The sequence below is a fragment of the Electrophorus electricus genome, chromosome 13 (assembly GCF_013358815.1).
Source record: "Electrophorus electricus isolate fEleEle1 chromosome 13, fEleEle1.pri, whole genome shotgun sequence".
In the NCBI taxonomy this organism is placed as follows: domain Eukaryota; kingdom Metazoa; phylum Chordata; class Actinopteri; order Gymnotiformes; family Gymnotidae; genus Electrophorus; species Electrophorus electricus.
This window is the reverse complement of record NC_049547.1, coordinates 7,651,634-7,675,131: the sequence shown is the minus strand read 5'-3', so window position 1 is coordinate 7,675,131 and position 23,498 is coordinate 7,651,634. Positions and strand designations below refer to the sequence as shown.

Sequence of the window (23,498 nt, the reverse complement as noted above, 5' to 3'; positions counted from 1 at the left end):
TGTGCTAGATCACAGCAAGTCGGCGAGTTTCAGGCAGGTGCCGTGGAAAGCGAAATCATCGGACAGCCGTTTATCTGCCGTTAGGAGGCGCTGGGTTGGTTTGCTGATCTGCCACGTCACCTTCCAACTCGTCACTGCATAAATAGAAAAGATGGCTGCCTCCATCCGGGAAAAACAGACAGGTCTGTTAATGACTGATTTTTAATTATAAAATGTTTAGAGCAGATGCATTATTGAAATAAACATACAGTATTGATATAAATTAATACTATACATACATAAATTGACTTTTTTGTCACTTGTGTGTTGAAAACGCACATCAGTCACATAGCTGAACTTGGTGATAACCAGGCCGGATTGTCTAACCAGTCAATAATTCCTTAAATAGCTAGGTAGTTCGATGAATAAAATGCTGTTAATTTTTGGAAACTTGATTACTTGAAGACCAATTTACCATCATTCTCATCGTGTAGTAGACTATATGTTTTGAATGAACTTCAGGTAGCGTTATATGTTACCTAGCTAGCTAGAACTGCGTTAAGTTACACCTTTAAAGAGAATGCTAGCTAATTCATTATGGATTTCTGTAGGTTACGTAACTAGCGTTAACAGTCCAGCTGTTATGTAATTAATGTTAACATCTATTACATAAAAGACGCAGGTTATGGTATGGAATTTTAAAGATGCTCCTTTAAGAAAACGGATTTAAATGGCATTCTGTACTGTGGGCGTCGTAAATAAATAAAAAAACCAAAACATTTCAGAGCGCTGATTTGAAAATCAACAAATCCTCGCGACATCTTTATCTAAACTTTACCCATAGTTTAATGAAGCATCAATGCAATCTGTACCTTCATAACTGCAATATAAATCACGTCTTCTCAGAACTCGGATCTTAGCCTTCCAATAATGTGTTGTCTACAGGATGTTGATCAGTTGTATTAACCATTGCAGCAGCGATTATGCCTGAACTGTACAAAATACCCAAAAAAAGTCGCTTTTTTTTTTTAAACTAAGTATAAACTTCAAAAACCACAAGCCGAACTAATGCTCCCAACGTCACAGGAGAATGTAATTAAAAATTAACTGGCAGTTAAGGAATAGTACAGATTTCAGTTCAATTTTCATTTGATAACTCTTTCTACTTGAGTGTTCAGGCTTTGTTCTCACTCTTAAATAATGGGTGTTTGATAATGTTATTCACATTCAGCGTAGTTTTGTATACTAGCCAAACTAATTCAGCTAAGATGAACTACCTTTTAAATCCAATTTGTGTGTCTTAAAATCATTAGATATTCTTAACAATGATATGTAAATTACAAGTCAGAGTGATTAATTATTCATATTTCTTCAGCTGCCTTGAAGCGGATGCTGAACTTCAATACCCCACCACTGAAAAACACAACAGCTGAACCAGTATGGAAGGTACTGTATATTCTTTGTCCATAATATTAGGGACTACTGAGTAGCTGGTGTTGCATATTGAACACTATAGCTTCATGTTTTATGGATATCATTTGTTTGCTTGTCTAACTAGGTCCTTATTTATGATCGCTTTGGCCAAGATATCATCTCTCCCCTTCTATCTGTGAAAGAGCTAAGAGACATGGGAATCACTCTTCACCTGTAAGGAGCTGAAGTGCCTATGAAACTGAGCCAGTGCCTATGTCCCCCTTATGTTTTATATATTTAATGTATTTAAAGTATTTTTGCATTGCTGAATGTCTTTCTTCTTTTGCTTCCCAGTTTATTGCACTCGGATAGAGATCCCATTCCAGATGTCCCTGCAATTTATTTTGTTATGCCCACAGAGGAGAATATAGATAGGATATGTCAAGTAAGTATTAAAGCTGTCCGCATAATGTTATGTTAAACCTGCTCTGTAAGTTACACCTGTCAGTCCATTGTCAGTGGCAAGACTTTTTAAAGCCTAACATTGTTAGACTTCTAATGTGCATCTGTTGTATTACAGTCACTATTTTCAAAGCTACATGATGCAGCTCAGACATTTAGTGATCTCTTTCATTGCAATTATTTTGAAACCTATAGGACCTTCGGAACCAACTCTATGAGTCCTACTACCTGAACTTCATCTCCGCAATCTCCAGAAGCAAGCTAGAAGATATAGCAAGTGCAGCTCTTGCAGCAAATGCTGTGAACCAGGTGACCAAAGTAAGTAAAATACAAAAGTGAAAAATGTTTCTTTCTTTCAGTTATCTTTAAGAAGCAGGTAGATGCTTTAAGAACATGTATATTTTCTGTCCCTTTAAGAATATCAGATGTTTGTGAAATTGACACACACTTGCCTGTGATTTTTTTTTGACACACGCTTGCCTGTGATTTTTTCTGATTAAGTGACTCTTATAAAGAGTTATGTCTAAATTCTTTGTAAAAATTAAGAAAAATATAAATACAGAAACATCAAATACAGTGGCATGGTAGCCATAGTAAAATCTGTTTAGCCAAACATATCAAACAGTATTGCACCCACTATATAAACATATGTAAACACACATAAATGCAATGTGTATGAGCTATACCATTTAAAATGAAACCCATATTTACAACTGACTATAAATTAGGAACTACTTTGTAAATAATCTTAAGGGTGTTTAAACTGTTGAAAAGGGTTCTTTAAGCTTATATCAAGTTTCTCTATCCAGTCACTGACTGCTTTAAAAACACCTACCTTGTAGGTAAACCTTATCAGTATAAAATTAGAGACTGTAACCCAGGTGTCATCATCATCCTGCACAGTAGAACAGAGGTACAGAATACCATGGCTGACTGCTATGCCATCAACACTTGGATACTAGTATATTGGATACTGCCAGGCAGCCCAAACCTAGACAGGAGCAACTGAGGGTTAAGGGCCTTGCTCAGGGGCCTAAAAGCAGAAACCTGGCAGCAGCGGGGCTTGAACCAGCCATTTCCCAATCACAAGTAAAGCACCCCAACCACTGAGCCACCACCACCCTATAGCCCAGGGATGTCCATGTCTGGTCCTAGAGATCTACTGAATTACAGAGTTTACTTCCAACCCTAATCTAGCATACCTGCCTCTAATATTAAAGATGCTACTAAATTACTTAATTAACTGAATAGGTGTGTATGGTCTGTTAGATTAGGGTTGGAACTAAATGCTGCATGAGGATAGATCACCAGGACATCATTTTTGATTGTACATCTTAGACCATGGGAGTGCTGTTGGTTAGACATTTGTACATGGCAGGTCATTCTTAGTGCAGCAGCAACAATAGCATGTATAAAACCTTCAGCGATGCTGCTATACCTGACATAATTGTACAACACATGACTACCATGTCATTACTATGTCAGTGTTTCCGCTGTATTGAAAGTGTACCTACACCCAAATAACAAACTGAATGGTGGTCCTTTGGTCAGAAATGGAATATTTATGAACGGGCTAGTGGTTGGCTGACAAATTGTATATGGTATGAGTTTGGTAGCGATTTGCAATTCATTAGTTATAAAGTGTACATTTTAAAGCAGGTTTTCCTAATTAAATGGTGATTGAGTGTAGGTGCAAGGTATGTGTTTCTGATCAAGTCAATGAGAATGCTTTCTTTGTCTTTGAATAGGTTTTTGATCAGTATTTGAACTTTATCACACTAGAGGATGACATGTTTGTCCTCTGCAATCAAAACAAAGAACAGATCTCCTATCATGGTAAGATGTGTGCTAAACAAATGTGCCAACCACATCCCCCACCAAACAGATCATCAAAGTCCCCATTCCCCCCCTTGATTTGGCCACCCCTAAACCTTAATTTGGTGAAAGTTTATTTTGAGTGGTCCTTTGTAGATTAAATAACATTTAACAGACTTTTAGTAACATATAAATGATGTGTCCAATTATTTGGATTGCGTTCCAGTTAAGATTAGGATTAGGTTTTATTTTGACGTTAAGATTAGGATTTGTCTATGGGTTAATGTTAGCTGGGTTGGTTTGAGGTCTAATCGTTGCTGTCTGACCCTTGAACTGTTCATATTGTGAGTAAGTTTGCGCTGCAGTTTTATTCAAGCTCTCATCTGGCTCTTTTGACAATACTAGAGGTAGAGAGAGCTTTAGGCCAGATGTAACAGGACCCATGCCATTTTTGCACAATGTCTTTTTTATTGTGGAATCATGTACATTGACCATAACTGAGGCAAGTGAAGTGTGCAGTGCTTAGATGTTTGTTTGGGTTCTTTTGTGACCTAGATGATTTGCTGGTATGCTCTTGGTGAAATTTTATGTTACACGTTTTCTCCATTTGTCCATTAATGACTTTAACTATGGTTCGCTGGAGTCCCAGAGCCTTTGCAATGGCTGTGTAACCCTTTCTTAACCGGTAGATTTCAATGCATGTATATATAAATCTCTTTTCAACGTGGCATCTTATAGTCCTTTTTGCCTTCTGACCTGCTTCTTGGTTCTGTGTTTAGTGATGTAGATTAAACAGGTCTGGCATTAGTGTGGCTAGTGAAATTGAACCCAATTGTCAATTGAATTTGGATAATCGGTTGATTTAGTAGAAAAAAACAGTTACTTTTTAAAATAGGGCCAGGTAGATCTGAACAGCAATTTCTTTCAATAAATCATTTAAAAACAGCATTCTTTGTTTCCTTGGATAGTGTTTGTATAATATTTAAAAATAGATGATGATATAAAATATTGTATTGTGTGTGTGTGTGTGTGTGTGTGTGTGTGTGTGTGTGTGTGTGTGTGTGTGTGTGTGTAATTTATTTATGCATTTATTTATTTATTTAACTAATGGTGGATTAGACATCTAGTACCAAGTGAGTGGCTAGATAAAGGCAAACAAATAAATGTATAAATACATACATACTTAAATAAGCCTTTAAAAACTGACATGAAAATGTAGAGTTTGAGTTATCTTGGTTTCCGGCCTTTGCTTTACAAGGGGTATATTGGGAATGGATTGTGGCTAGTATATTGTAGCCTAGGCTTGCAAGCATGACTGCTGCAGCTTCATATTCCAGCTTGCAGCTTTCAGTTGTACTACCTGTTGGGCTTGTGCTTATAGATGCATTCATATCTACCACCGTGCTGACCGATAGTATCTTGCCACTAAGATGAGCGAGACTGCAGCAGTGGTTGACTTAGCTTAATCAAGATCATCTTTCACATGTCCCCTATATACACTGATATTCCTGGATTCATTTTGCATTATGACTGTTCTATCCCAGAGGCAGTGGAATTTCCCCTTTATTTAATTAATGTCCAGTTGTGATTGGAGGTATTGTTTGACTGTTTAAGTGCTAGGTAATTAGTTGCGTGCCTGTGTGCATGTGTGCACTCCTTTTCCAGCAATCAACAAACCAGATATCATGGACACAGATATGGAGGTTATAATGGACACTATTGTCGACAGCCTCTTCTGCTTTTTTGTTACTCTTGGTAAGTAGCACATTGCAAGGACAACTGTAGACATAGTGGTACTCTAAAACTGGGTTCCAAAATAATTGCTTTAATCAATATGTAATGGCCCTTATTAACGATACCTTTTTTCTACCAGTAGCATCCACTAGGTGGCAGCATTTTACCTAATCATTTGCAGTTCTTAGTGTTTAAAGCTCTTAGATTCAAAGTTGGAAGGTTTAAAATGGAATGCACAAATGGCATTTATTACTCTGCGTAAGATGCTTTATTCAATGGAGTTCTAATTTTTTGGGTAAATAATAACTATATTTAGTAATGGCATGTTTTATGATTAAATAGAAAAATTGTCATTTATGATTTAATGACACTAAATAATATAAGTGTACACGAGTACTGTCAGGCGTCAGATAGGGAAAGAACACAGTAAAAATGTGCTGTGACTCAGTTTAGAATTTAATTCATAATTAGTACAGTAGTTAAAATAAGAAAAAAATCTCTTGAATATTCTTGTGTGCCCAATGAAAATTTGCACAGACGTTTAACGTGAAATTTGGCAAGCAAGTGAGATTTCATATTTTCCTAGGTGCTGTCCCAATAATCCGATGTCCAAGAGGGAATGCGGCTGAAATGGTTGCTGTGGTAAGCTGCTCATCTCACCTGTTGTGTTATAAAAGACAGTCTGAGGAATCTTTGTCTTCTCATTGGCCCAGAGAAAAGGCTTATAGAGAGACTATTGTCTTTTATGACTCATCTTTGTACTCAATCTACTGTAGATTTTGAATCTAGTTATACTAGTGCAGCTGTCAGGTCTTGGACTTTACTTAACTACAAAGTTGTTAAGTCTCAAATACCAATTAACGTGAAATCAATTTTGCTATACTGTTCATAGATTGTTCTCTTTTTGTGTATACATGGAAATGCTACATTTTGTTTATCTCTTTTTAACTACAGAAACTTGACAAGAAGTTAAGAGAGAATTTGCGAGATGCTCGCAACAGCCTCTTCACTGGAGATACCATGGGTGCTGGCCAGTTCAGGTAGAACACAAACTCTCACATCTGTGTACGCACGTGCGCGCGCACACACAGACACACACACACAAAACATCCGATGACATTAACATGCACATCATCTTAGATAATAAATCTAAGCATTCATTCCATTACTTTTATGTACAAGAACCCCTAAAGAAACTCCAGAAGCTCTGCTTGCTTTTCTTTTTGCCCACGTACACTGTGTGCTCACTGGAGTTTCCACTTAAATTACAAGGAAATCTTTTCCCCTGCTGGCTGTCCAGTCACTCCTCCCTGAGTACCCAGCTCCCAACGCTGGGACGTCCAGAGAAAGATCCAGAAGGAAAGATTGGTTTCACTGCTGGAGCTGAAAGACCAGAGAGGGAAAGATTAATCATCTGTTGTGTTGGGGCTTTTTAGTGTTCTCTTTTTCTTGGTTTTGCTGTCTCCCCCATCTCTCTTTCTCTATTTGTCTACCTCTTTTGTGTAGTTTCCAGAGGCCACTATTTGTTCTTGCTGACCGTAACCTGGATCTTGCCACCCCACTCCACCACACTTGGACCTACCAAGCCCTCATTCATGATGTCCTGGTAAGGAGAGCTCGAAGAAACCTATTAGTTCTTTAGACTACCTAATATTAAGCCCATAATATTTGTTTGATCTGTCAAGGTTCCCATGTTTCCTAAGTGTTAATCTCCTTTTTCTTCCCTGAAATGGGATAGGCCATTTTTTCCGAGTCTCAATGTATGCAAAGATGAAGTTATTGCAGTCATCATATATATGACAAAGAGGTTTCATGAAGTGTGGAATGTAAGCACCAAGTTGGTGGTGTGCGCCAATGAACATAAATAATTTATTTTTCCAGAAATTAAAAAGCATGTCTCAAAGGCTTCTCAGGGCTGTTAAAATGATCATGAATTTGAAATGCTTCTTTTGTTTTAGAATGTGCTCTTTACAATGACAGCTATTGCCTTGAATATGTATTTCAGAAAGTTTTGATGCAAGGATGAGATCTGTAGTGATTATAGGTCATGTTATTGTACAACACAAGATTGTATCATGTATGCATTCAGAACCTAGAAAACACACACACACACATTTTGTGACATAAAATGTTTGTCCAAGAAAATAATTTACAAGTTTGAGAATTGCCTGCCCTTTCTGATTTGTGTGTGTGTGTGTGTGTGTGTGTGTGTGTGTGTGTGTGTGTGTGTGTGTGTGTGTGTGTGTCAGGACTTTCACCTGAACAGAGTAACTTTGGAAGAGTCACTAGGGTCAGAAGCTGGGGCTCGACCCAAAAAGAAGACCAAGAAGAGCTATGATCTCACTGCTGCTGACCAGTTTTGGCAGAAACACAAAGGAAGGTGAGTAGCAGCTGTTATTGAAACCTGGATCTCTCCAGCAGTTGATCTGCCATAGACTTGATTTATGTGTAATTCCAAGAAACGGAGGGAGTGCTTATAAAGAAATCACAGGCAAAATTCAGAACTAGATATAATATGTTATAAGTGTAAGTACAGAAAAGAAATCACCATTATATTTTTAAGGCCTCATGAAGACAGACGGAATTTTTTAAAAGCATTGTAAATGCTCATTGCTAGATGAAATACAATGGATTATGAATCCAAGGTTATGTTACATTTAAGTGGAAAAGCACATCTAAATAGAGCACAAATAATACTTTTAAAAAATAGTATTTTTTTATGTTGAATTCAGAACATAAATATTTTACCCAAAACAAATAAACGGTAGAAGGGTAAAACCGGTAGCAAGGTGAGGCAGGATATGAGTGTGTAACATATATTTATCCAAAAAGCCGATAGACAGCCATGAAACTTGGGAACATATGACAAACATGGAGGAACAACAGAATAAACCACTGAAGAATAAGCATAACCAGCAATGCACAACAAACCTAGATATGAAAACACGGCAAGTTACACATTCTAACATGGAATATCTAGACACAGGTGAGGATAATAAGGTGCAGGGAAAACATAACATAAAACATGATAGCTGTGATGCCAGAGTAGTTAACTGTGACAGATTGGCAAGAATACATTCATTGTACCCAATGTTTCTTAAGAGACTCCTTGTACCTGATATTTGTTTTATTAGACAAAGTTCATAATTTTTCCTGGTGTTGATTTTACCAAATCAGAAATCACATTATACAAATCAAATCAGTTTGTCACATTGTCCTTACACGGGAGTAAGGTGAGTGCTTACTCCCTACAGTCTCGCAGTATTTTACAAGTATGTGAATTGTGAATATACTATTTACAAATAGAAAAAGAATGTGTGTGTCTGTGTGTGCTAAAGTGAAAATAGTAGTTTTCTACAATTACATACACACTGTTCATACAGGTCTTGCACACATCATGCATGTATTATATATATATACTGTGTGCCATTTGCAAAACAAACCTTGCGTAAACACTGTGTGTGTGACAGTGCAGTAGTAGAAGAGTGTCATTAGATGTTATTATAAGTCATTGTCTAAGCTATTTTACTTGACATTGCCTTTAACATGCAGAGTATTGGGGGCCGTATGGTGGAGAGAGATGTGAATGTGAGTCTGGGTATATGGGAGTATGGGCCATGCTGGAGTACTACTGACTGTTCTGTAGCCTGACGACCTGCAAAAAGAAAGTGTCCCTCAGCCGGCTGGTTCTGGTTTGTAAGCTTCTGTACCATCTGTGAGAACATACTGTGGTTTGGGTGGGTGGGTGGGGTGTCCTTTTGGATTTTTTCAGACAGTGTTTGGTGTACAGCTCCAAGAGTTCTGGTAGTTCAGTCCCTGTGATGTATTGGGCTGTCCTCTACACCCACTGCAGAGCTTTCCTCTACAGAGTGGAGCATTTCCCAGGCAGTGATGCAGACTCACAGGATGCTCTCCACAGGACATGTGTAAAATGTCTTGAGGATGCGGTTGTTCATGCCAAACCTCTGCAACCTTCTGAAGTAGAAAACACATGTATCTGTGTGCTTGATGCATGTGAGATCCTCTGTATGTTTACACTGAGGAACCTGAAGCTACTGATCTTCTCTACTCTAGTTCCATTAATGGACCCATGCATTTGCTGTTATGCACGTCAGCTTTTTTTTCCACCTGAAGTACAACTTAATGTGCACTCTGGTCCATGCTGGGCTTCCCATGCTGAAGCTAGGTTTATTGCCACACTCCCATTTTCAGCCCATTCCCTGAGGTGGCAGAATCAGTGCAGGAAGAACTGGACAAGTACAGAGCTCAAGAAGATGAGGTCAAACGACTCAAGAGCATCATGGTGGGTACAAGATCCATGTTCCTTTTACGGTCTCAATGCAGTGTGAGATGGTATCCTCCTGGATGCTCCTAAGTTGTCCAATGGCACTGCTGACTTTTTTGTTTTCTCCACAGGGCTTAGAAGGAGAGGATGAGGGAGCCATTAGCATGTTGTCAGACAACACTGCCAAACTTACCTCAGCTGTCAGGTAGGACTGTGCGAGGCCTGGCTACAAATAAAGCCTAATTGCCCAATTCAGACACACAGTATTATTTTTAGCGTTAGCATTTTATCCTGTTGTGTTGGACAGAGATCTATGCAATGTATATGGTAGACAGTCTGTTGTCTGGCCCACTGCATGTATGCTCTCAGGTAACAAAGTGTTTCTCTTTCCAAACAGTTCTCTACCTGAGCTCTTGGAGAAGAAAAGACTGATTGACCTTCACACCAATGTTGCCACAGCAGTTTTGGACCATATTAAGGTGAGCGCTCTGTGAATGTTCTCATGGATTACATTTTCTCAAGAAATACCATGATTTGCTCAAATTCCCTGACTATTGGCACATATCGCCTGTCCATAGTCTCGGAAGCTGGACGTGTACTTTGAGTATGAGGAGAAACTGATGAGCAAGTCCACTCTGGACAAGTCCCTCCTGGACATCATCACTGACCCTGATGGTAAGGCTTTGTGTATATAGCACCATAGACCTCTCACATTTTTCAGTTTACTATACCTATTTACAGGGCAATAAATGTCACATTGCTCTGTTAATGCATGAACTTTCCCATGCATGGTTTTGTTCATCCCAGAACAGTTCAATCATGGGAGATCAAATGAAGCAAAATGTTTGAGTAACTTATGCCCCAGTTGCTTAATAGAAGTCTGTTCCACCTTCTTCTTCGTTCAGTGTTCCATCCCAGAATTAGCCTCCTGAATATGGTCCCTGGGGAGAAGCGGTCAGCTTTAAAGGCGATCTGTGATGCTAGCAGAGGACAGAATGTGTTTTCTCTCTCGCCAGGATTGTGGGTTTTTTGAAGACTTTCATATCTTGATCTCCCCAGGATCTTTAGGTTCATTGGTTTCTAATGAGTACACAAGCCTGTCCAAATATGTTAACTTTAATAATAATTGGCAATATATTGCCAAGTTTTTAAACTATACAGACTTCCATTGTTCTATAGTGCTGTGGACCTTGGATTTTTTTATTTGCATTTTGATTTTTAGAACCATGAAATACTTACTCACTTTCACAGATCACTGTCCTCTTAAAATAAACTGTGTGGATTGTTACTGGAGTGGAAAGGTTTATGGATGAGCTGTTCTGTTTGTTGGTAGCTGGAACACCAGAGGATAAGATGAGACTTTTCTTGATCTTCTACATCACTGCCCAGCAACCCCCATCTGAGGTAAGACTCTATGCTTCCCCCACCATCAAAGCTCTAATATACTGCCAGGAGTTCTCACTTTGGAAGATGCCGGTCTTACCATATACATGTGGTGCCATAGCAACACAGTGTCTCTAGAGATTACTTGTGGTAGGCTGTCCTGGTGCGCACTTTCGGTAATACAGCGGTTTATTCTAATTAGAGGTGGGCGAATAAATTTCAGTGTGCAGGACACCACCAAGCCAAACCCAGTATGAGGCCTCTCCACACTGCCCTGTTCCTAAATCCTACTTCCAGCCTGTCCTCAAAAGCCTTGTTGTTCTAAGGGACACATGCGGCGCAGATTTGAGGTACACTGACACCCTTTGATGCTGCAGCCAAGCGTTATTACTCTTGCAGCCTGATAATGCAGGATTGTTCAACTCATGGCAAGGACGTCTGTTGGATGTTACTTAACCAACCGCAGTGTGCAAGTTTCCTCTGCTCTGCAGAGGAGTGGGCGCCGGGCTGGGATGGGCAGAACCTTGGATTGGCCCAGGTCCACACACTGCTGCCTCGGTAACAATGACCACAGATTACCCAAATGGTGGAGGAAGATTTCTAATCAGTGCCGTGGGCAGATGTCCCACCTGTCTCTAACCATCAGGCTGATCAGTGCAGGCTGCTGAAGCATGCCCGCTTCATTGGGATACAACTTGTTTTACAGGACTCATGGCTGAGGTCAAGCAGGGGACCTGTTTACCACATCTTTCTTTCATCTCTCTCCTTCTGAACCCCGAAGGATTATTGTTGGGTCCTTTTTTTTGCCCAAATGCAGCCATTTTTTGTTTTTCACAGTCAATAATGATGTTGGTGAAACCAAAATGGCCTCCACACACATGTGGTGTAGGCAGCAGTGTCTCTGAGAGGACAGTGGGTTTGTCTTCATTCATCATATAGAGGGGTGCTGACAGAACCCTAATGGCTCAAATCCATCATTACATGGCTACAAAGTGTGCCTTTCAGACCTTATATTTTTCCTTTGATAAGAATGTCAAATAAATATATATTTTTCTTAATCTCAGACATTTTCTTCATCTCAGGGAGATCTTGAGCAATATAAAAAGGCTTTGATTGACGCTGGCTGTGACCTCTCCCCCTTGAACTACATAAAGCAATGGAAGTGAGTTGCCAGTGTCAACAAACACTTCATAACATGCCATCATAAGTTCATAGTAACTGAAAATAAGAAAGTAGCCTTGCCACTGACATAATATATTTTCCAGAGCTTTCACAAAGATGGCTACTACACCAGCCAATTATGGCAACAGTGGAGTAAAACCAATGGGGTATGAAGCCACATGAAATATAATTTTCCCAAAATGAATAATTTTCTTGATGCATAAAGTGTTACTAATGCAGTGATTTTAAAAAGACCTTTGTGTTGTTCCTCAGCCTTTTCTCCAGGGTGATGAATACTGGCTCACAATTTGTTATGGAAGGGGTGAAGAATCTGGTCTTGAAACAACATGTGAGTATTTACTTACTGTTAGGACTGAATAGTTGTCACGGAGACGTGAGCTCAAATATGCATGGTTTCCCGAGCAGTTCTCCTCTGCTAGTAAGAGATAGGTAAGGTTATATCTGGATTGGCAGCAAATAGCATTGTTTATAGCTTTATCTTTATTTTTAGCCCATGAGTCAAATGTAAAAGATTAAAAAAAATCTCTAAAAAAACTTGATATTCCATCTTTTAGCTAAATTCACATAATAGACTCCTGATAACGAACAAATTTCTGAACTTAATAATTGCAGCTGATCACATCCTTATTAATATGTCACTGTTTCTTACAAAAATAATTTTCTCAAATATACTGCACTTTTACTGTATAGATACTAAGCTAGGTTTATAAGTAACTGCAACATTTATGTTAGCAAATATTGTATTTGAGTGTGAGGAAGCATTCAGATAATATTAAAATAAAATTATTCCTTATCAATACATTATGCAGGTGCAACAGATTGCACAGTGCAATTGGACCATCACATAATTTTTGTCATCACTCTTTAGGGCAGTCAAAGAAATTTGAAGTGAAACAATGTAAACCATGTCAGCTTTAATGTGAGACTGTTTACATCTGTACTGGATGAACCATACAGAACTAACAGTTTTTTATATATAGTCCCAGTTTCACCAGTCCATAAGTAATTGGCTGGTAAGTTGTGTATCACCAAATGAAAGCCTACAAAGGACCTAGAATTGACCGTATATCAACATCTGGAATCTGTTTCTGTATTGTCACTCAACTGAGAAGTGACCTAAATAGTGTCTGTGCCCATGAAATCCAGACCATATGAGGCTGAAATAGCACAGTACAATGGATAAAGATGTAGCCAAAACATTAGGTAAGTCCAAATCAATGGTTCGGAACATTATTCTATTCTGTCCTATTAAATTCAACTTAATTATATTTATATAGAGCTTTTTACAATAGACATTGTCTCAAAGTGGCTTTACAGGAACAAAGAATACACTCAGAGCTTAGCCGTAGGGAACAACCTGGTAGACCACAGAAGGCCAGTGAATGGCTGACATTTAAATCATGAAGGCAAACCAACATTATTCAGGAAAGACACAGATGTGCATAACAAAATTAAGAACCACCTCTGGAGTTTTGGCCCAAAAGTCTTATGGCCCAATGACCTAAAGTGATTTTCAGCAGCAGGATAAAGCTGAAAGTATAAAGAAGTATCTACATTGCTCAGATCCAACCACATGCTTCAAAATCCAGTGGATAATGCGTCACCCTGCAGCAGGACAAACCACTTAAAACATACCACGAAAACAACAATGGGGTATTTCAGGGCCAAGAAGTGGAATATTTTAATCGGCTAATTCAATCCCCTGACCTTAACTCCACTGAGCATGTATTTCAGTTACCAAAATGAAAAGTTGTGCAAAGGCAGGTTCTGCTCCACGGCGTAATGGATTCCTGTATTGGGTGTATAAAAGCACACCTGTGTTGAAGCTTTTATGGAAGATGATGGTTGTAATGTGGAAGAAAGGAATTATCCCAAAATAGTGGAGAAGAGTAGGGGGTATTCTTATACCCGAAGAGAAGGAAGCTGTGGGTATTGAGCAGTTTTGACCTATAAGCCTTCTTAATGTGGAGGGTAAGATTTTCTTTACTGTGATCGAACAGAGACTGGCTGCTTATTTGAAATTGAATAGTTGAAAGTTAATTGATACATCAGTGCAAAAGGCAGGGATTTCGGGCTTTGCAGGTTAGTTGGAGCATAGCAGTATTATTTGGCATCAGATTCAGACAGCGAAGAAAGAGGATAGGGACCTACATGTGGTTTTCTTAGATTTGGCTAATACATTTGGCTCTGTATCGTATAATCTCTTATGGAAGGCATTTGAGTTCTTCTAGGTAGCAGATAGGATTACTAGGCTCATTAAGGCTTATTTTGAAGATTTTCAGTTCTGTTCTAATACTGGAGTAAGTATGTTACGTCCTGGCAGCGAATAGAAGTAGATGTAACGTCTAGCTATTCATCATCCTCGTAATATTTACAGTGATGGCAATGGAGGTGATAATTAGGGTTTCTAAGAGGACTGTAGGTGGCAATAGACTACAGGATGGTACCCAGATCCCTCCAGTCAGGGCATACATGGATGACATGACAATGCTGACAATTACCATGCCATGTACCTGGCTAGACAAAATTATAATCTTAGGTGGGCAGGGATGAAGGTTAACCTAGTACGTCTCTAGAGGTTTGTCAATTGTGGAAGGAAAACGTGGAGTCCAAAAACATGGAGATTCAGTTGATTGGATACTCTAAATTGTCCTGAATGTGACGTGTGGGGGTGTGGATGTGAGTATGTATGTCAAGTGATGGTTGGTGCTCTGTCCAGTCCCCCCCAATCCGCTTCTCCTCTGTGTGTAAGTGATTGTAAAAGCTGTTATCTGTCTGTAAAGCGTCCTTGAGTTCGAGAAAGACGCTATATAAACATATCTAATAATAATAATCATTTCTGCCAGGTAAGTTGAAAATGTGGTACCTCCAGTTTGGTTTGCTGCCTCATATTAGGTGGCCACTGTCAGTTTATGAAGCCATCGGTAAGTAAAGAGGTTGAAGAGGATTATAAATAAGGCTGTAAGTAAGTGGCTAGGGGTACCATGCTGTTGAAGTAGTGTGGTATGATATGGAAGAAGGGTGCTGGAGATAGCTCTAACAAGTCTAGTTGAGGAATTCAAATGTGTTAAGGTAAGTCACAAGTTGATTTTGTTAGGGTCTAAAGACATGGTGATAAAAGCAGCAGTGCCAGTCACAAAAGCAGGGAGAAAGTGGAATCCGTGAGTGGTGATGCTGTTATCTAAGAGTATGTTGGAGCATAGAGATGTGGTAGGGCAGGTGCAAAGCAGAAGAGCAGGGCTTGGGTCAGGTGAAAAGTGGAAAGTGTTCAATAAGGCCACAATGCCAAAGAGAAGGTGAATGATGACTAGTTTTATTTGTAAACATGAAGAAAAATCACAGTGTACTATAGTAGCTTCGCAGGGAAACATGGACAACGAAACAGGGTTTCGTTGGGAAAATTTAGAGAAGCAGACAATCACCTGGCGAGAGTTGTCGGCAATGGATATGAGTGGCGTTTTGCTTGGGGTAACTTGATGTCCTTCCAACTCCACAAAACCTTAGACAGTGGGTAGTTGAAGATCCTAGCTGTAAATGATGTGCAGGGGTTGGGACACTGAAGTATAATTTATCGGCATGTACATTTATTTGGTCACAGGAATGATATGCATGGAGACTGCATGGAGACTTAATATACATGGAGACTTGGCTCATTAGTATGTTTATTTGATAAAAACGCATAGAGGTTATCTCTTTGCCCAGTGGTAATATGAATAGAGCAAATGGGTTTGTGTGGGAGGGACAGTATCGTGGAGAGCAAGCACAGGCTATAAATATTAGTAAATGGGTTGCCACACAAGACTGGAAATTGGTAGAGATGTAGGTTTAAAAAGAATACAGGTCCCAAAGTACATTGCTTTAACTATGCTGCCACATATGGCACTATACTCTGAAGGTAAGCAGATTAATTTATTTTATAGAGTTAATTCGTTTGAGGAGGCAGTGGATGAAGGATCCGAAGGAAGCAGCTGAAGTATGCAGACTTGATAGCAGAGGTGAGAGAATAAGGGTGGCAGATGTACATAAGGCAGTAGAGATAGGTGCTAGGGGATTTGTAGCAAAGTCTGCCACATCGTTGCTTGTGGAATTTGGTTTTAGAGGCTGTAAGATATGGGTAGCTATAAAGGAATTATTTGAAGTGGCTGAAGCTAGTGAAGTGGCTATAGAGCAAGACAGTGACTGTAGATGGGGAAAGCACAGGTTAGTTGGGGAAATGTGGAATGGCTGACAGATTCTGTGTCTCAGGTACATGGTAGACTGGGCAGGTGAGTGGATTGTTGTCATGTCATGTCATGTCTAGAGTAGTAGATCCACATGTAACCATTGACACTGAGCATGTATTAACAGTGTCAGTGGGGCTGGATAATGCCTTAGTTGCTGGGGAGGCCATTATGCTGATTGGCTGCACAGGGACAGCACAGTAGGTAAATATGGGATACCAGACGTCACTGCTGGGCCTTCTAGAGGTGTCCTGGGCTTAATTTAGTGAAATACAGATGATGGGAGGTTCTTACCTGATGACCACTGTGAAGAGCTTGTGAGGTTGTGGTGTTTATTATGAAGTGAGTGGACTTGGCCCTATGTGAAACACTAATGTTTTGGCAAGGAATATCTGACCTGTGTATGACTGATTACAATGCAATGAATGAGACTGGGTGCTTCATTTAAAAAATCATCAATTTAAACATCAGCTAACAAGACAAGCAGTATGATTCATGCTTGCTAATAAGTAGTAATTTAATTTGTAATAGTAATTTGGAAGTATTTTATGACTAATACAGCTAATAGTAGCACAGCAACTCGTAATATTTGAAAAACTGAAATTTTCAGGGATGAATGTAGCATCGCAAAATATAAAATGACCGTTGAGCTGAATTTGTCATCCATGCTGCAAGTTGCATCCCCTTCTCCGGAGCATGCACGGTATGTCTTTTAATCAAAGACAGGTAATCCCTGTTTATTTTAGTTTTATATCCATCAAAAGAATGAGACTAGGATCACACATTTCAGTCAACACTGATGGAAATCACTGTGTTGCAGAGCTGAACTAAATGTTCTAAGCTGATGACACAGAAATAATGAAGTATTGTTTGCGTGTGTTTATATTTTATTATATATTTTATTTATATATATATATATATATATATATATATATATATATATATATATATATATATATATATATATATATATATATATATATATATATATATATATATATATTATGGTGCTACATCCACAAAACCTATACAGGGGAAACAAACTGGTCCCAGGGGTATAGTACTAATATAATTTTGATCTTAGATCATCAAGGGTTTAATATCAGACCTTTTTTAAATTGCCCAATACCCAGAGTTCAGGTATAGGAAGAGGTACACTGGGAGCAGTGTGTCTCTAATTAGTTTTAATATATGGTTATATGGTTTAATATATGGTTAGCAAGATTATTTAAAACCAGCTTTTAGAATATTTTATTCCTGGTGATATTTTATGAAATTGGTAAAGTTGTTTTGAAATGTTATCAAAAGTGTTATTTTGATGTGGAATGCTCATGAGGTAATAAAAAGAGTGTTAACAGGGAAAAGAGGCCTAACAGTGCATTAGACTGATTACTCCCTTATGTTTTATGTTATTATAGAGATTCTGTGTCCTTTCAGAATGATTTGCGTACAGATCCTCTGTAGAGACCTCTTTAGGCTTCAGCAAAGGATCCTGGGTAGGCTTTGGTGGACCTCAGGGTAAGATATACGACCTCCCCACCAAGCTCAGGACCATATAGAAAAACAGTCTTCTTTAGGACAAGGTTAAGAGAAGTCTTCTCTAGGAATGTGGTGGTAAAAGGTTCCAACTGGTGTGGGTGTTGAATATCAGTTGGCATATGTATAGTTTGGATGTAATGGTGGTGAATGCAAAAAGGTGGCATGAATACATAATCACTTCTGAGAAATGTATAAAAATGTGGGTTCTTTGTTTGACTGTTAGATATTCTCTGGAGGGTGCCTCAATAATGCTTGTTAGCGATAGCCTGCAATAAAAGACGGGACCAGCTTTAACTAATTAACTCTTTAACTAATTCCGAAGTCTACATCTTCATTTTATATTTTAATGTTTAAGTTTACAACTAGCTGACTGGGGATTTAGGAATGACACTCAAATTAACCTCTAACTAAACATTTGCCGTCGTTCCTGTAATTCTCTCAAGTATAACTTTTACAATTGTCCTAAAATGTCTGGAATATAAATGAGTATTCATGGTGCTTGTGTGAAATAATTTCTTCAGATGAGGTCATGCCAAAAAGCTGTTTTTCTTTGAACACCTTGTCTGGCTCAGTGAAACTAGTTACTGCTTAGTATTAAAATCTTAGGTTGATCAAACTACAAAGAAGCTAGCTGTCATTGTCCTGTACTGCTTGCAAGTCATACCACCTTTTTGAAATAATTGTGTTTTTTATTAATGGATTGTGAAACTTATGTTTTTCGTTTGTATAGAATTTGCCAGTTACTCGGATCTTGGACAACTTGATGGACATGAAATCAAATCCGGTAAGCTATTTCTGTCCATCTTTTGAGATTCAAGACACGATCCATTCGTTTGTAAGATGCCCACAATTCATTCTTTACCAGTCAGGCTGCCTGCTTGTGGCTGTACTTGTGTGCATTACGAAAGGAAAAAAAGCCTCAGCATTTCAGGGTTACAGCAGCAGCTATGCTGCCCATTCTGCATTAGTGTGTATAGTGTACAGTGAATCAGGACACCAAATCTACACTGTACAGAGCTGTGAAGAGACTTCTTGAGTGCAAGGACCCAAGCTCAGCAATCTGATCTAGTCTGTTAATGCACAGTCTCAAAAAGGGGAACACCTGTAGAGAGGGACAGAGGAGGAAGAGAAGGAAGGGAGAGGGAGAAAAGAAGAGCAAAAGAGGTGTGGATATGAGGAGAGCGGGCTTACAGTGATCTGATACTAAAGTATTACGTTTCTAGAGCTCAGGGATTTGGGAGTGTTCATTTAGCTCCCGTGAAACAAAGCAGAAATTATTATTTGCTTATTCTGTTTGCAAGCTGTTTTAATTCCCCTGCAGTTAACCCCTATGGAACACTCTTCGTGGGTATTGTGTAATCTTTAAGAACCATTTATTCAGTTTCATAGCTGCTAGTCATTTAAAACAAATGCTTAATGGTAAATACGTTTGTAGCCTAACTTTTTTGTAGGCTGCCAAGACTAAACTGAATTGGCTAGTGCCAATACCTTGACAAGCATGTAAGCACAGTGCTTGACTCTAGTATGGTTCAAAGGTGTCTGGAGATAAGGGAGTCAAGCAGTGCCGCTACAGAAAGAGAAGGGGAGCCTACGTGTTGCATGTAAACAAGCAACAAAAATAATTGATTCATAGTTTGTTTGCCGGATTCCATTAGTTGAGAGGCGTATCCCAAACACCATGTATATTTCCCAATTTTTCTATCAGTATTGATGTATACATACTATGGACAACCAATGCCCCTTTGGGTTGAAATTAATACAGATTTTTAATGCTCTCCACAAACATATAAATCTTAAAAGTATCCAAGGTTTAATTGTCATTTTGATCTCACAATTCCTTCATTTATATTCAGTATTATTTATATTCAGTAAAAAGTTAGTATACATTGGGCTTGGTCTAGGAAGTTCCCAAAGGCTGTGTTTGTACCATATTAGCCTTGTGATGGTAGAGAAATTCTCCTTTAGCACTTTGGTTGTTGTTGGATTGTTTTAAAGGAAAAGTCTGCCTTTGAAAATGTCTAACTGCAGAGGCTGCGTGGGGGGAATGATTGATGCTGATATTTTATAAATGTGGATCTGTGTGAGGATATGATGTGGCAAATGTTCGGCACCCTTCCAGTAATGAGACTTCTCGCAAATACACTTCTAGAATTATCCTGCAATGAATTAAAAAACTAATTAGATGGCCACACCCTTATAATGCTTTGATTATGGACCTTTTCTTGCTGACATTTTATTTGTATCTTATGTCTTGTAGTTAGTCTTTTGTATACATACCACTAACATACTAGTTTCCTTCTTTTGGTCACTGACACAAAGATCTTATTTTCTACTGAAACACCCTCAGCTTAACCATGCTGGTCCTCAGTCTTTCCAGAAACCAGTGGACAGATTACAGGATCTCATTACACACTGGAACTGCTGCTCCTCTTACCCATCATTCCCCCAACTATACATTTGAATAGGGCATATTATTTTTCTGAGCTACTGGTGTTACAGATTCCTGCACAATTCAGCTCTTGTTGGAATAACCAGAGGCATAGGGCTATCCAGGTCCTCTGCCTGCTCAGACAGTCCTCACAGAGATACCTGTAATTGAACTGCACTGTCCATGAATACAGTAGCACTGGGCTCTGAGAGTTGGGCTCTTCACTTGCTATTAGTGTTAGCCATTACCCAGCTAGAGGGTAAACCGATATCAGAAAAATCTGGAGCATTTGGCTGTTTGGAAGCACCCATGGTGCTCCTCTTTCAGTGAGCTGACGGTGAAGTATTTCTTCTTGTGGTGAAGTATGTGCGGGAGCAGAGGAGCTGCCAGGACAGGCTGACTGAGGTCCAGTGGGAGAGGAGACTGGCTTGGCCTTGGCCCATAGGGAGGATGAGTGAGGAGGACCAAAGCCCTCAGCCCCCATCTCCAAAGATGGCTCACTCAAATTTTACTGGGGGGAAAAAATTAAATGGCAACATTTTGAGTTTTTCTACTTAATTCTGCTCTTTGAGGGTCACTACCCCTGGATAAATGGTTGCTGAGAAGAATGAGCATCTTGATAAGGGTTTAATACAGTTTGATGATGTGGGGTTTTTAACTTGTACAGCACACAGACAAGTTATCATAAAATCCATCATGACTCCTAATCTTTGATTTTGTAGGAGACAGATGATTATAGGTACTTTGACCCAAAGATGCTTCGCGGAAGTGAAAGGTAATATTCACTAGAATTTAAAGTAGTTTTTAGAAGTTATTCCATTTTATAATCATATAACAACATTTTAGTATGTTGTTCCAGCTTTGTTCAAATATTATGTAAAATTCATTCAATCAGATGCACTTTGTTACATACATATTAAGACAATGAGAAAAACCTGAAGTTATAAAAACAAGGGATTCCACATACATTGCCAGTGCTGTAATCTTCCATTCAAAAATATTTAAAGGATTAAAGAAATGTTATTTTTATTATTAGTTCACTTGCCACCAATACGAATAAATTCATTCTCTCTTCCTCTGTTCATTTACCTTGCCAGCTCTATTCCAAGGAATAAGAACCCCTTCCAGGAGGTAAGCTTGAGCAATCTGCAACAGTAGTGAATGTATAATATTAGGGTAGAGTGTTGAGGTGCCTTAACTTTAAAGATGTACTGTATAAGATTTGTGCAACACTGTGCAACATTATAGCACATGTATAGCCCTGGATTTTGCTTTGTTTTTTTTTTTTTTTTCCCATTCACATGACAATGATTTGATCTCTGAAGACTCTTATTATTCTACAGGCAATTGTCTTTGTCGTTGGTGGGGGCAATTATATAGAATATCAGAATCTTGTTGACTACACAAAGGTATGTTCTTATGATGTCATATGATTTTGTATTAAATATTGGTTATGTTGCTGTTTAATAGTGGATGATGATTTTTTTTTTTTTCTTGGCAGGCCAAGCAGGGGAAAAGGGTGATGTATGGTTGCAGTGAGTTGTTCAGTGCAGCTCAGTTCATGAAACAGGTATTATTCACGCAACATGTACAAGACTTCTCCATGATCATAATAAACAGTTCATTAATCTTGAGCACAAAGGCATTTTGATGAATAGACATCATCTGCAAATGTATGGCTGTCCTGGTGTTACGCTTCGTGTCACGCTGCAGCTGAGACTGATAAAAAACAAGAATATTTCACATTCATTGACTGAAACCCATAAGCAGCCCAATGCAGTTAAATTATTTAAATGAACCTGGTGTCTGTGAGAGAGGTTTGGGACAAATACTACAAGTGCATTGGACTGCTTTCTATACTGCTATAGTCTTATTAAATATTTTCAACCGTTTTGCCCTTTTTTTCTGATTTTGGTAAATACACCTCCTCATATCCTTTCTTGACATGAGTCTATATAGACTACATTATTTTTCATTGCCTCTTGGTACTTTCCTTACTCATTCTAAGATTTGCAAAGTGAAAATAAAAATAACAAGCAATCTTTAAAGGTCTAAAGATGTGTCTTCAGTTGCAGTAAGATGTTTGGCTTCATATCCCCACTATTTTTCCACAGCTCTCTCAGCTGGGTCAAAAGTAGGACAAACTCTGAAATACTCCCACTCTCCACTTTCTCCTGCTTTCAAATCCACAATGAAGACCTCTCCATTTGTACACCGTTGCCCTTCTAACTATAGAATTACTGATATTCTGTGTACTTTATAAAGTTTAACTTAAATCACTTAACTCTCAACAATAAAGTTTTAAGTCTTAAAAGAAACTGAATCCCAGTTTTAATGCATTTAATGTGTGTTCCTGTGCATTTCTTGTAGCTGATAAATTAAGCAAACCTGGCATGACCAGTGCATGATGTTGTTGCTTAACAAACTCATTCAGACTGCATTGTTCATGAATCAGTATTTAGAGGTAGTTACCCCAAAGACAAAGTACTGATCCCAATATATTAGTAGTTGATGGATACACTGACATCTAAAGAATCAGAGAGTAAAGCCTTAAGATATATTTGGTCCTAGATCATCTTAGTCCTAAATAGTATTTAGGAAATTACATTTTGCCATACATTAGGTGCACTGGCAATGCTCTGTTACAACTGGTACAGACTTATCTAGTCAGTGTATCTGGTGTGGACAGTGCATTGCCACATCTACTATCCTTTCAATTTATATCGTGATGCCAGCTTTTAATTTTTTTTAAATAGATTATCTTAATATATTTCATTTTCTCACTGATAAGCTGGCTGTCTTGGATTCAAAATTGAGTTGTGAAGAAGGAAGGATATCTTTTTAACCAAACATTTTTAACACTTAAGATTGCATTATTTTATGCTAGTACTGCAATTTTGGGGTACTGTTGTAGAATCCTTTACCTTTTTGGCATGTGAGGCCTCATACAACTGTTTTGACCGTGCAAGGTAGGTAATAAAGCATGCTCACCTTTTTGATTGGTTATATCCTCCTGTGAACATTAATGTTTTTGTTATGAAACACCAGATTTTGATTG

General features: G+C 38.6%; 1 protein-coding gene across 2 annotated transcripts; it reads left to right on the top strand.

Annotated features, from left to right (window-relative positions):
• The first annotated feature begins 66 nt into the window (after nucleotides 1–66).
• On the top strand, nucleotides 67–22,779 carry scfd1 (sec1 family domain containing 1). 2 transcript variants are annotated; one of them, XM_027000364.2, is made up of 25 exons: nucleotides 67–182; nucleotides 1,355–1,425; nucleotides 1,538–1,626; nucleotides 1,747–1,837; nucleotides 2,050–2,172; nucleotides 3,603–3,690; nucleotides 5,335–5,424; nucleotides 5,990–6,045; nucleotides 6,358–6,443; nucleotides 6,910–7,009; nucleotides 7,653–7,783; nucleotides 9,616–9,706; nucleotides 9,820–9,893; nucleotides 10,086–10,167; nucleotides 10,267–10,363; nucleotides 11,022–11,092; nucleotides 12,136–12,233; nucleotides 12,337–12,399; nucleotides 12,506–12,581; nucleotides 18,743–18,796; nucleotides 21,163–21,215; nucleotides 21,538–21,571; nucleotides 21,784–21,849; nucleotides 21,942–22,010; nucleotides 22,555–22,779. In XM_027000364.2, the coding sequence occupies exons 1-25, from the start codon at nucleotides 152–154 to the stop codon at nucleotides 22,576–22,578; spliced, it is 1,908 nt and encodes a 635-aa protein (XP_026856165.2). In that variant the 5' UTR covers nucleotides 67–151; the 3' UTR covers nucleotides 22,579–22,779. The 2 variants fall into 2 exon arrangements, with proteins under 2 accessions (XP_026856165.2, XP_026856166.2); XM_027000365.2 differs by having other exon boundaries at nucleotides 97–182; nucleotides 12,154–12,233.
• The last annotated feature ends 719 nt before the right edge of the window (nucleotides 22,780–23,498 follow it).